Source organism: Zosterops lateralis (genome assembly GCF_965231275.1).
Source record: "Zosterops lateralis genome assembly, chromosome: 10".
In the NCBI taxonomy this organism is placed as follows: Eukaryota; Metazoa; Chordata; class Aves; order Passeriformes; family Zosteropidae; genus Zosterops; species Zosterops lateralis.
Genome location: NC_139770.1, coordinates 16033104 through 16047250, shown reverse-complemented (window position 1 = coordinate 16047250; position 14147 = coordinate 16033104). Strand labels below are relative to the sequence as shown.

Genomic DNA, 14147 nt, shown 5'->3' with positions numbered 1-14147 from the left:
GACTGAGCACCAGTTTTACAGTTTGCGCTAACAGTGTCCCTGTCCCGTGCATAGCACAAAGGCCTCTGGGCTCATGGGCTCTGCTCTGACTGTCCTGGCTTTGCTTGGACTTTGGGAGGTAGGACATCAAATGCTTCCTACTGTTAGTTGGCCAGGAATTACTTCTGTATAGGGACATCTGTCATTTAAGGCCAAATGGATGAAACTAAACTGCTAAATCTAGGTTCTAAGCTAAAACATTAACAGGCTTGCTTGAGAGAAATGCTGCTGCTTTACTTTCCTTTACCCTTTTTTTTTTTTTTTTTTTTAATTGTACTGTCTGCATCTTCCAAGGTTCATCTGAGGCTGGAGTTCACCCTAAAGCCTGTTGGTAGGACAGTGTTGACCCTGGGAGCAGTTGCTGAGGCCCTGGCAGGAGGGGCCCATTGTGAGCTCCACAGAGCCTGGTGTGGTCCTGCAGGTACAGAAGGTTCCCTCAGTGCTCGAGGCAGGCAAGTGCTCAGGGGAGCTGGGCCTGCCTCTGCCCTTCATTCTCTTCCCTGGCCAAGGGCTAATGAGACAGGGAAAGAACCTTGGGGAAGGGCATGGGCTGAAAGGGAGTGCTGGTTCATGTTTCTCTGGTAGCCCACTCAGTGCTTGGGCAATACTTGCGTGCTTTGAATACAACACACTATTTACTCCTTCCTTGTTTGCTCAAACTGGCCTTATCAGCTTGCTGGACTGTATCTTCATGGAAGATATGTGCCCAAACCCACTAATTTTTCAAAGGTGATTAGTGGTGTATTTAGAGGGGGTTGCAGCTATGGGGGCTATGGAGGAATGTGCCCAGCTCTGGAGTTCCATGTTTGCATGGAAACCTTTAATGCTCTGGAAGAAAGACAAACAATACTAAAAGCTGCTAGGAGAGGTGGATGTATTGAGAATTTCCTTTTCCTGCAGAACTAGACAGCCTGTGGTTCCAGCCTTCCTTGTAACATGCCAAGTCTCAACTATCTCCTCTCCAGGGCATGTGCATGCAGGTACACAAATAGGTACATCTTACTCTTCTAGAAACCTCTGATTGGTGGGTGAGTTCTGATTTGCAGCTGGAAATCCTGGAAACCCAGGATTACATAAGGCTTTGTCTTCCTCTTCCTAACACTCCTAAGAGCTGCCTTCTTCCTCCCCTATTTCCCCCATAATGCTTCCTGTCAGCTTCCAACCTCAGTCATTATTTTGGAGATTAGATAGAATAGAAATGGATTTTTTTTTTTCTTTGAAGTCTTATCGGTTTTCTGAAGATGGTATTCTCTAAAGCTGCAAGCCAAATACATGGTGTCTGCTTGGTTCCTTTGCTCCTCAGTGGGATCCTACAGACACAGAGCAGTGAGCTCTAGCCAGAACATAAGAATTTTTATGGTTGGTTGTACCTGGGTTTTTTTTAGCTGTAGTCTACTACTGGCATTATGTTTTTTAACAACAGCAAAAAGTTTCATATGTTGTTGATTCCTTTCAGTTTGTCAGATACTGCATGGAAATATTTGTTTACTTTCTGGACCTAAGGCAGTTTGAGACCATGGAGCTGAAAACATGAAGTTCCCCTTTTTAATTTAAACACAAACTCTAGTTAACTTCTAGTTCAGGACTGACACCTAGTTCTAAACTGAATGCCTCAAAAGAAGATTGCTACTCACAAGAAAGAATAGTAAAAATAATGCTTTCTCTCCTGGATTCTGTCCCTGTTTCTTCAGGCAGGAGCATCATGCCCTCAGTTCTGCAGTAAAAACTCACAGGAGACTAAGTACATCTACTTTTGTGACTGCATTGGTTAAACTGTTCTGCTTAGAGCCAGTTTACAACAGAGAATGTCCTCACAATGCACAGTAGTAAACAAAAACCCTAAAACTGAGCCAGGTTCATTTTGTCAGATCCTACTGATTCTTCTTGTGACTTCAAACAAATTGCTTCTGTCCTGCCTGCCCTCACCTCTGGGCACTTTGTCTAGTTGCAGTGTGTGATAGTGGTATGAAAAGCTGGTATGTCTGTACAAATGATAGCTTGTGTTTCTACAGGAAAAATACTATTCTGTAAATGCTTAGTAGTTTTTTATTAGTTAGTTGCAGATATTGGAAGCTAGAAGCAAACAGCAGTACAGAAATAACTTAAGCATATGGATATAGTTCATAATAAATTAGACATTCAATATGCAAATTCATTTCTAGTCTCTTTTTTCTTCTCATGGACTGTCTTTTGGACTAAATTAGCTGTAGGACTTGAAGCTTCTTGACAAACTGTGAGATGCTGATCCTGCCAAATTCTTGGCCAAGATCAGTGGACCTCCCTCCTTGGCACTCATGATGCTAGCTGTTTGTTTCAGTTATAAATCTTCTTGGATATTCCTGTTAATCTGGAATTTTCCTGTGTGGGATCAGCTATATTTCTCCACAATATCCTTCTTTGGTTTTAGTCTGTGCTACTTAAGCCCCTTGATATTATTTCTGTTCCTGCTGAAAAAGGAAGATGGTCAGTCCTGAATTTGATTTTTCTGAAAACACAGCAAAGGAGTGGTGCTCTTGCATTTTGTTTGGACTCTGAAGATAGTCCCTTCTTGGCAGAAGCTGCTGTGAAGTCAGTACAGTGTTTGTAGCTCTCAAATGTGGGCCAAGTAACAACTGTGACGTAGCAGTGTTGCAGTGAAATTCCCAGGACAGGTTGTGCAAGCCCTGCTTTCTCCAGCCTGTGTGCCCAGAGCTGTGGGATGAGACAGGAGACACCTGTCCCCCACCTGCCTGTACTGGGTAGGAAAGAATAGGATGATGCAAACGTGACCTTTTCTTCCTTGGTTCAGAACAAAGGCTGTGCAAAGGGGAGTCAGACCCTTCAGCCACTGCATCAGCAAGTGTGACAGAAGCAGCTTTGCCAGCACAGCATTCAGGAGCTACAATGAGCAAGGCAGGGTGAACTCTGCTCTCTGCCATTGTGCAAGGGGCAATGCAGAGGTAGTTGCCCTGATTCTGTGTATGAATTACTGCCCTTAAGCTATTTGTGCACATGTAAATAAGAATCTAAAGCAATTTATCTTTTATTCTTGGCACAGTGCCATCCTGGTGAGTTCTCTGCTGGCATATGTTATGCTCAAGTGCTGGAATGATTCAGTGTAGATTTTCAGAGCTGAGTTGAAGGTGGTTCTTGCAGTGCTGTTCCCTGCATGCTGCTCTTCTTCCCTGCTGGGAGCCCTTCTCCCAGGAGAAGCCCTTCTCCAGCCTGCCTGCCTCCTACAGCTGTGTCATGTAGCTTGTGACAATCTGCTCTCTTGACTCGTGCTCAGCCTGGTTCAGCTGCTCTGTGCAAGATCTTGCTATTTTCCTTTGGCATTTGCATGAAACCAGCACACAAATGCTTCTGATCATGAAAATCCCATGTATGACTACGAAGTAGCTGCCATAAATTAAAAACTGGGAGAGGAGGAGAAAAAGGCAGAACAATTAATGAAAAACACATTAGAGAAATGCTGCTTTTTCTGAAGGTGACAGTCACTCTAATTTTCTTTACTTGTGTGTTGGCAGTTTGTCTGCACTTGAGTTTTTGCTTTGTGATTAACCAAAATCTCAGCTTTTCAAGTATAGAGCTGATAATTGTGAAACGAAGAACTGCCCCTTTCTTCCATTCCTTGTGCCTCTTAATAAATGTCAGATGGGGAGAGACAGATAAGAACAGGATTATTTTTCTATTAGTGCAAAATGTGGAAGTAGTTTCATTACCCACATGGTCATGAATAATCTGCATGAAGAGCCCGAGTTTATCCTTGTGTTGGTTTTGCACATTTTAGTAAGTGTCACCACAATGGCTTCAGTAAATGCACTGTGATCTTATATCAGTATTTCCAACAACAGTGGCAAGGCTATTTATGAAGTCCTACATATTCCTGTCCTTAATTTTAAAGATTTAATATTTGATTCAATCTTTATTCTTTCAAAGTCACTTTTGCCCTTCTGTGCAGCGTGCAAATAGCTTTAGTCTTCTTCAGATCCATTAGAGTAGAAAGCTGGCCCAGCTGAGACCCCATCTGAGAAAATGCAGAAGTCAGTAGGTTTCAGTTGACTCAACATGAGTGACGTTGGGTTGACTGAAGTTAGGGACACTGTTGTGAGATAGGATATCCTATCCCAAATGAAGTGCTCGAGCTGTGGGCAGAAGACTATTCTACGTGTTGAGATACAGAGCAGATTTTCTCCTGAGCTGGAATTAGAAGTTACTTGAGCTGAAATAACTCAAATAATCCAGATTGTGCCTCACACTCCTGAACTCCCATTCTGCATCTGAAAAAAACAGTCTGAGCTTTTGGGAAGAGAGGGTGTTGTTCAGTGTCCTATTAACTACTGAAACTGGTCAAATAGCAGAGCCCGGTTAATTATGTTCTGGGGTATCTCCCTTTAAAAAGTCACAGACCAGCATCTGTAATCCTAAATGCATTAAAAGGCAAGAGAATGATGACAAATTATGATGAATGATGATGAAAAATGATAAGGGAAGAACAAAATGTCTGGATTTCTAGAGAAGAAAAATATTTAAATTGTCCTTTGGCATAGGAATTTTGAAGGTGACTTGGCTGAGCAGTAAATAGGAAGTAAGGTAACTGCACTTACTTGAGTCACTATGTCCAGTCCCAGCCCTCTTGAATCCACAACAACTATTGTGAGAATGGTCTGGATCAGGAGGGCAATGAAGTTGTTGAATCCAAACATCAGGGCATAGCGTTCCATGCTCAGGTTGACGGCGATCTGGAACCTAAAGGAAAACTGGCAGCTCAGTCACTCTCCACTGGGAAAGCTATTGCTGTCTAACAGTCAATGAAGAGAAAATGATTCATGGAGATGGTGCGCCAAGGACAGAGGAAATGGTGCTTCATTTGTTTGTTTGCTTCCTTGCTTTCTCCAAAAAAACCCCAAACAACCCCGAGGTACCATAGCGTATTTTAATGTTTCTTTGAACTACATGGGCTGCTTTTCTAACCCCTGCTTTCAGATGATCAGGTAGAATGTCAGTTCTCTGTACCCTTCCCCTTTGTTCCTTCTCTGCCTGCACAGACTGTGCCGGACAGGCTGTAAAGAGTCCATGACTGGAAACTTTTGGAGACCTGGCCAGGCAAAGCTTTGACCTGCTCTGGCACTGGCAGCAGTTCTGCCCTGGCTGGGAGGGCACTGTGGGTATCTTCTAACCCAGCTTTCTGTGGTGATGAGTCACGTTTTGCTTTGTGATTTGACAGTGAAGGTAACGTGTTGCTTATTTCTGTCAAGAGCCTGCGTATTTTTACTTGCTTTTTTTTTTTTTTTGACAATAATCAGAACTTTTTTCCTTGCGGTGCCTACCTGCAAAGTTTCTATACAAACAAAATAGTGTTATTCCTTCAGGACTCATTTTCAATGATTTTAGCTTGGGAGATTTTTGCAATATTTTACTTTGTTGGAGTTTTTTTTTTAGAATATATTGAAATAGTCCAGGTGTAATTCACTATAATGTAGTAACAATCTACCAAAATGATAGTTAAGAGCTCACTTGGCTTCCTTCAAGACAGTCATGACCTTTCCATGCATTATAATGTTAGCAGTTTTTTAAAATGGTATCTGATTAATTTTGGAGTTTGACACAAAATGCATCCAGTATTTTTGTTAATAATATACTGTGGTATGTCTAAAGATATTTCAAGCTAGAAAATGACTGGAGTAATAACATATTTATTACACAGGATAAAGCATTTGTTATTAATGTTATTTATACACTTCTATTTCTGAAACAGAATAGCTTGGTGTCCTATGAGATCTCATCTGAGTTTGTATGTCTGATGTTCCCTTTTATTCCTTCTTTGCACCATAATATCAGTAATGACTATATATATAAAGTTATGTTGGGGAACACTTTATGTGGAGTCTTTTCCTGCATTCATGGAATTCATGGCATGCTGAAAGGTTTATCAATAGGGGGTCTAGGCCCTGTCAAGGTATGCTTATCCCTATTGTTCACTTTCCATCATTCATGCCAGTAAGGAGGAAAATGGCTTCTACATTTTGCTGTTACCATTGCCTTTAGTAATGAAGTTACATTGTACCTTGTTTAATTTCTGTTTAGGTAAATGTCTGATATTCTTTTGACATTTTTTTCTGGTTGTTTGGAAGAATGAAAACAACATAACCACACGTTTAAGTGTCCTTGTCCTTACCTAAACAGTTTTGTCTAGCATTAGGTCAGCTACCTCTAAGGAAAAGGATGCCCAAAGCAAACTCAAAGGGTCAGTATTCTGTGCATGATGGCAGCATTGTGATGTTTTGTACTTACGTTGCTATTGTCAGGAGGAGCACATAGCATGCCTTGAAAATGAGATATCCAACATAACATGCCCAGATGTTGGTCAAGAAGTGCATGACAAACAGACAACCAGCATCTATTGCAGAGAAGATCCCTAAAGCCAGTTCTCCAAAATGGTCCCAGTTAATCTTCATATATTGTACTAGGAAAGATGTTACTGAGCCTAGAAAAAAAGAAAAAAAAAAGTGTAAATATTGTATCTGCTCCACAGCCTGTATGACCAGGTCTTGCCACACTCACATGCTGAAAGGCAATGCTGAATAATGAAGCAGAGTAGTCTGAAGTTTGAAAACATTTCTGATGACTTCTGCAGCTGTGCAGATGACTGGTCATTTTAAGACAACTGCATATATCTAGTCTCTGCCATTCCATTCGTAGTGTTTTATTCCACTTCACAGGATAAACTGTAATGTAGGATTCATTATTTAGGTGTCTGTACACAGCATGCATCTCTGGGGAGAGAATTAGGAACATGGTTTGGAGTTCAAGAAGGAAATTCTTCCACCTTCCCCTAGCTCACTGCACAGCTTGGCTAGTAAGCCTTTTATTGTAACAGTTTAGGTCTGTGCACCTCATAGAGGGGGTAAACTGTCAAAAAAGTGAGTTTTGAGGCACCAAGGAAGTATATCCAAGGAACGAGAAAGGATAGCTGTGCTTTTTGTTGGGCCTCCTAGAAGAAGTATCTGTTGCAAAGTTAAGCCACCTGACTGCCAGGTGGGGTCAGGTAGGGGTCCAGACAATTGAAAAATTTCTATACTTATACATAGAGAAATAGGCAAGTCCATGAGAGAGAGAAATTCATCAAGAAGCAGATACTACAGGAGGGCTTCTAGTTCATTATGCATGTGGTCTATTTAGCTGCCTACTGCGAGAGTAGTATCTGTTTCTCCTTAAAGGGTGACGTGAATGAGCAGGTGTGGTGCAGACTTTTTTTTTTTTTTTTTCCCCAGGCAGAACACACCCCCACATCTTGTGCAAGTTCTTTACAACAGCACAATGTGAGCTAAGGCAGGTATCCTCTGATGTTACTTTTGATAACGTCACTTAGCTTGTGTGGTATGAGCATCTGCTCCTGGTACAAAATGCGATGGTTCACATCAGTATCATAAAGACTCGTAGGGTCTTTTTTTCCCTGAAAATCTTTGTATCTTTCAATGACTAATTTTTTTTCTTTTTGTCTGGTTGCACAAGGGTATTTCTCTTGAAAAAAATCTTAATGAGAAGGTTATGTTCTTTTTGTGTAAAATTTTTATGGAAAAGTTTTCTCATCTGTGTAAGCTGATAGCATTGTTATGGGAACAGTGCAATACTTGTTTTGAGAGGAAAAAACCACCCAACAGACTCATCCAAAGAAATGGGTGCTTCTGAATGGATCTACCAGCTAGATGCAATGTCTGTATGACTTGCACACTTTCTACACACTGGCAAGATACAGTTATTTGTCTGGTACTAAAGAAAAACCAGCATAACTCACATTTGAACTACTGTTCATCAAAGACCTAGGTGTAGAATGCACAGGGTATGAACTAGCTCCGTGGAGTGACTGCAATGGAATGGCACTTTTAAAGTTTACTAGAGTGGAAATTCAGAGATTGTCATTGTGATCAAAGTTTAAACAATGACTTACTCAGAAAAGTTGCAATTGCTTCGACAGCTCCGTTGTAGACTGCAGAGCTGTGGGAGGGGGCTCGCAGGTCCCACAGCACCTGCACGTAATTCACCACCTGGTTAAAGCCGGCCGTGGCCAGAGCCCACCACAGGGACCAGCAGAGGAGTTTTCGGGAGCCGTAGCAATCCCTCAGGTCCCTGCCCAGCTGCAGCAGCACACCCAGCATGTGCCTGTGGGGCCTGGCACTGCCAGCCGGGGGCTGGGGGCTCGGGGCCCCGACAGCAGCAGCATCGGGGTTTGTTTCCTCTTGGCAGGGCCGGTGGGACCCGTCTGTAGCCGACCCTTTATCGGGCCCTGGCACGGGCTCGGGGGCATCTCTCCTGTGGAAGAACATGCTCCTCTGGGGCATGGGCAGGAAGAACGCACACAGGAAGGCCAGGGACACGGAAGCCAAGGTGATGGCGTTGAGGTAGAAGTAGGAGACGTGTGCTAGGGACACCAGCAGCTGTCCCAGCACGGCGGCCACGGTGGCCGCCACCAGAGTGATGCTCCTGCAGTAGCTGGTGACCCTCTGGTAGTGTTGGGTGCTGACCACGCTGTAGATGTAGGCGTAATAGGCCACCTCGGTGGCCGTGACCATGCCATAGAAGAATTCCACCAGCTGCATGGCCACCACTCCATGTGCAAAGAGCAGCAGGAGCCAGGTGACGATGAGGCTGACGCCCTGCAGGAGCAGCACGGGCTTGTAGCGCACGTAGTCTGTGAGCAGGAACACTGGGAACAGGAGGGCCAGGTAGGAGTATGTCCAAACTGGCAGAATCTGGTTGGTAACCTGCAACAGAGGAGATGTCAGTGTTTTTATTGTTGAGGGAAGGAGGTTCATGTATTTTAGATGTTCTTGTAGGGGGAAGTTTTTTCTCTGAAGGAATTCATAAAATATATAACCACATTGAATGAGCATGGGACTGTTGGGCAGGCAAATGGATCTTGGATCCATTAAATGGATCTTTTATTTATGCAGTCTGCTGCAAATTGTAACCTGCCAGAGCTGATTAAAGTTGTGCCTTTTTTTTTTTCTTTTAATCTTTTAAAAAAACCTTATGCAGTGTTTTCATTTTCTATTTTCACTATTTCAGTTAAAAGAAATCACAGAATAAAATCACACCTCATCTGTGGTCATGTTTTTATCTGGTCCTGTTAAATATGGTGTTAGGAAAGGTTCTGATGGTTTCATCATGCAGAAGAATCCATAAAGGCAGAGCATCAGGGTGGGAAAAGCCCAAGTGTTGGTTGTATCTTGCTTCCAGCAGCCCATGGCCTCTACAGCAAAGGTGAGGAGAAAGTTTGTTAGAATAATGGCACTCTCCATGCAAGTGCAAAGAGATCTTGTAATTCATTTTGATTTTGTGGTTTCTAATGCCAAGGAGTGCTCTTCAGAGGTTGACAGTTCAAAATCTTTTTTATTCATAATGTTAAAGTCAACAGCTATTCCCTACATTCGTCTGCTCCTCTCTTTGTAGAAAGTGCATAAAAATGAATTGGAAGATCCTTAACTGGGAGACAAACTACCCTGTCATTCCATCTGCACAGACCAAGATAAACACAAGAAAAACCTTTCTAGACAGAAGTGGCTGAAGACAGCTGAGCACTGAGATTTCCCTCAACACCCTGACTGATCACAGCCAAACACCTTTTTAAATGATAATGATAACTAAAGCTTAGCAGATGGGAGCTGCTAATAAATACAGAAAGGATGTCAAGCCAGACTCTCATCTGGAATTATCTGCATAAGAAGTCCATTTTGGATACAGACATCATATTTTCCATTTATAAAAGTGGTCACAGAAGGTTAACGGTCCATGCTGAAATGAAATGAAGCAGAAATTTTCATTCTTGTCACTAGGTGAGGTGATGGAATAAATTAAAATTTGCAACTCTGCTGGACAGACCCCAAACAGAAGTCAAAATGGGTGTAATGGGGACATGCAAAGGAAATAGACTGCAAGGTAATATCCATATTCATGTTAATATAGGCAATGTCAAGAATCTTAATGTGTGCAGTTTATCTTTTGGAGCCTTTTGGAGTTTGCTTATTAGCAGATGGGATTTCTATCATTCTGCTTTTGACTTCTCTTCTGCTTTTCTACTTCCCTCCTCATAACTCTTTCTTTTTTTAGGCAAAAAATGAATCTTATAAAAATCTTAAAAATGAAGTAGTGTTTTTTCACAAACTTTTTTGTAAAGGCTGAAAGGTCTATTCAGCCCAAACCAGTCATGTCCTGATGAGGTCACTACATCACTCCAGGTTGGATGGGCAGAGGATCCTTTTCTATAGGACGTGATATGTATAAGGTAGTAAGCATTATGTGTCTTATTTTCTAACTTCATGCTATGACAGCACATTTTACTGACAGCCTAACGCACTAAGAAATGGGTGCAGATCAAAGAGAATTTGAATTACTTCCTTTGCTGCATAACGGCCGAAAGCACGGGCATGGCAGGATTTCCAGCGGAAAGGAACCCAGCTCTGTGTCAGCTTTGCAGTGTGAGCCACTAGATGGCAAGGTGACCCCAGCAAGGCAAAACGAGCTCGGGAGGACTGTGAGAGACTGAGCGCTCCAGGAAGGAAACATTTCTGCCTCTCCTTCCTCCCCGGCTGTTGTAACACGAGTCTGCTGCGGCTTTGGCAGGACCAGTTTGGGCCCTGCCCAGGATAGTGCTCACTGAGTCACCAGAACATCCCCTGGCTCTGCTCTGACGTGGTAATCATTAAAACCATACAGCACCCCCAGTGCCGTGGGAATGCTTCCTGTGATTCTGAGAAAGGCATCGAGAAGAGTGGGGTGGAGAGCATCTCTAGCACTGTAATGAGAAACATTTGTACAAGTCAGCTTTGGGATATAGCCAGGACATATTTTCCCCTTCCCAGCCTAGATTTTCTGCTCTGGTGTGTTTCAGGTCTTACACCCCCTAGCAGGTTGTGTGACACAAGGGCAGCAAGTCTAAGTAGCCTGTCAAAATGTCCCACACCTGGGGAGGTGAGTGGGGCAAGCTGCTGCCTTTGAAGGGCTCTCGAGGTGCTTGTGCTGCCCCTTGGATGCTGCCCATGGGTGGCAGGGCTTTGCCATCCTGTGCAGGAATTCATGGTTTCAGCTGTACACAGAACAACTTCAGGTGTGCCCTGGTCACTGCATCCCTACAGCTCCAGCATGTGCATTGCTTATGGTTTTGGGCTAGATCTGTACCCTCAATCTGCACTTTTACTCTTTGAGGTGCCAGGGTTAGACTGGTAGGTAAAGTCAGGTGAGAAGATTTCCACTTGATATAACGAGCTCTGCAGAAAAAAACTGTCACTGGTGTTGAGCTGGGAAGGGCAGTGGGCTGAGGGCTCTCAGGACAGCCCACTCTGCCCTTGGGGAGTGGGAGGGGGTGTCACCTCACGTGCTCCGGGGTTTGTGTTCCACTCACACCCCAGCCCTTGGCCTGCGGTGAGCCCCCTCCAGCTCTGCAGCTGCTGTACAAGCCCTCCTTTCTGCAGTCAGAACCACAAGCCTCTGACTACCAGAGCTCTGCCCTGGTGCTTGAGGGGGAAGGATCCAATTTGTTCCCGGTTCAGTCATCCCATGTGGTCAATTTGTCTTTTATAAATCTAGGGTTTTGATCACTTTTGAAGAGATTTTAGGATGCCTTGGTGTTGTTCTGCAACAAAACAATCCTCTGTTTCTTTTTTCCTTCAGCAATTCTTGATGTCAGAGCTGTCAGTTCTTCTACACACAGCCTAACATAGCTCCCCAGTTCCCCATTGGATTGCTCTCTTCTTTCCTCCCACTTTCCCTTGTCATTGCAGGATTTCATATTTCTAAAGTTCATATATAATCATACCTTCTGTGCTGGAGCTCTTCCTTTCTTACTTCCAAGGGAAAAGACTCCTTTTAGTACTTCCAGTCTTACTTCTGGTTGTCCTGTGTGTATTGCAGCTACTGCACTCTGTTTGGGTTTTGTGCTTTTCCTGTTCTTCTGCTATTACAACTTGCTCTGACACCTCCTTTGAAATGGGCTCCAGCTGGCTTTCTTTCAGCACCCTTAAAGGAACAGCCAGATAATCCTGACCTGTCTTTGCTCCAAGGCAGCTGTGAATCAAGACCCAAACTACACTTTAGTGCCTGACTGGCACAAAATCAATAGAGGTAGTTCTGTTCCCAAAGAATTTTGGATCTATTTGACAGGAAATGTGGCTTGGGAGCCATCAGTGCCTCAAACTGACCTATATTAAAGAGGGAGCAGTAGCTGTGTGTGGGTAGTTACAGAGGTGAGGGCAAGCCAATACTGCTGCTGTAAGATTGGAATATATCCACACCACTTACAAGGGGTTTCAAACTATTCTGAAAATTTTAAAAGGTAAAAAGTAAAACACTCTGCTCTGCTTCCTCTTGACTTATTCGCTGGCAAATTTGTCAGATCTTTTGCTTAGGTTGTCACAGTGCTGCTGAAGATGGGGATACTTGCCCTCTAGCCAGCTTCAGAAGTTTCTGTGGGACTCACAACAGCAGAGTATACTCTGTGAAATGTATAAATTTTCACAAAACATATGTACACAAATCTAGATCCACTCCCACCCTGGTGCCACAGCATGTAGCTCTGGAATAAGGGATGTAATGATTATTTAGGAATGTGACCAGTACAACAGGAAAATTTGTAAATATTTGTAAATAACAGTGAATTATCCAACCAGAGGAAGGCAGCATCTTGGTTCACACACAGTAAAATGAAACAGTAACTTTATGGACATGTACATGAATATGAAAAAGGTGCTGACCTTGCTAGGTCAGAGGGATGTCTCAGGTCAGTCACCTTTACCTTCACACTTGGCCACATTTTGCAGCCTTTGCCTTCTACCCCTCAACAGTCAATATTACAGGATTAGTGATGTTAGAGGAGCCATCCCTGCCTCTTGCCTTTAACACTTTGTTGGTCTTTGTCCGTCTCCTCCTGCCCGGGACAGTGCTGTGCACTTAAGGAGTCAGAACATTTGAGGTGGCAGGGAGCCACAGGGATCATCATGTCCCACTCCCTGCCCCTCACAGGACTATCTCAAGCTGAACCCTGTGATTCATAGTGCATCACCCAGGACACTCCTCGAATGCTGGCAGCTTCTGTAATGCATGTGAAACCAACACATGAAAGGAAAATAAGAACTCCTTTGAGCCCTTTCCCAGCCATGGGTCACAAGTCTGACACTGATCCCAAAATGATCTTTGTTCTGCCTGTTCTATTGACCTTGTAGCTAGGAGGTGACAGCCTCTCTGAGAGAACTGAGTATATCTGCATTTGTTTTTATTCTCACAGTCTTGCTAAAATGCAGAGAACTCTCGAAGGAAACATTGTGCCTTGGAGTTTGCATTGACTTACTGAAGATGCAACTCAAATTTTTGACACTGAGAAAACCTGCAAAATTCTGTTTTTCCTGTAATGCAATAATGGGAAAGAATGATTTAAGTAACTTCCAGGCATTGATGTTTGGTTTCTCTGCTTTCAGATCCTCTTTTAACATTTATTATCTCTTCTTTCCCATAGTTTTCAATCCATCTCGTTTGTAGTTAAAATTTCATGCTTTTTCACTGATTCACTTCTGAATGCTAAATGGAAGACTGAAAAACTGTGATGAGCTTATGCAAGTTTTTGGTCAACTTGAGCCCTATGCCATAAGCTGCCTGCAGCAGAGCTTGGCTGCTGGATTTGAAGGGAGCTACACTCTTTTCATGAAGTGTAGTCAGATGCAGAAGTGTTGTTCTGCTTGGAGGGTGGGCTGGGAGATCTGTTTCTGGCTGACACCCCAATTCTGTTCAGTTAGGAAGATTTTGTAAGAGTGGAGGAAAGGTGAATTTTACGGTAGTAGCGTATCCTAAAGAGTTAATCTAATAAGGTCTCTAATGAATCATGGAGGTAGGAAAACTCTGAGAGGGGAAGGAGGGCAGTAAAAGAAAAAGATTGCAAATTTTTGTCATCCTGATACTATGTCCTGCCCCTGGACTTAGTCCTGATATTATCTCTGGTGCTTCACAGGATGGCACCAAGGCTGAAAGGCTCATGTTGGCAGCGTGAGGTGTCTCTGTCTGGTTGGGCACTGACTTTCAGCTCACGAATCACCTCTGTTTCTTGACACATGCCCAACTCAGACAAAGACACTTTTTCAAAT

The 14147-nt window shown here is 43.3% G+C and overlaps 2 protein-coding genes across 2 annotated transcripts in view; one reads left to right on the top strand and one right to left on the bottom strand.

Annotated features, from left to right (window-relative positions):
* The first annotated feature begins 127 nt into the window (after positions 1 to 127).
* The window catches only part of CCL20 (C-C motif chemokine ligand 20), a 36771-nt gene continuing 22751 nt past the window's right edge, over positions 128 to 14147 (top strand). Inside the window, 2 exon segments of the mRNA XM_083868474.1 lie at positions 128 to 1031; positions 9472 to 9957. Coding sequence (XP_083724600.1) covers positions 9918 to 9957 — 40 coding nt within the window. The 5' untranslated portion in view covers positions 128 to 1031; positions 9472 to 9917.
* LOC310913235 (thiamine transporter 2-like) lies at positions 3255 to 12813 on the bottom strand (the record flags this gene model as incomplete). Its single annotated transcript, XM_083868472.1, has 6 exons — positions 11834 to 12813; positions 9117 to 9271; positions 7970 to 8783; positions 6313 to 6505; positions 4626 to 4767; positions 3255 to 3434 (listed from the first exon to the last, which is right to left on the bottom strand). The coding sequence occupies exons 2-6, from the start codon at positions 9264 to 9266 to the stop codon at positions 3255 to 3257; spliced, it is 1479 nt and encodes a 492-aa protein (XP_083724598.1). The 5' UTR covers positions 9267 to 9271; positions 11834 to 12813.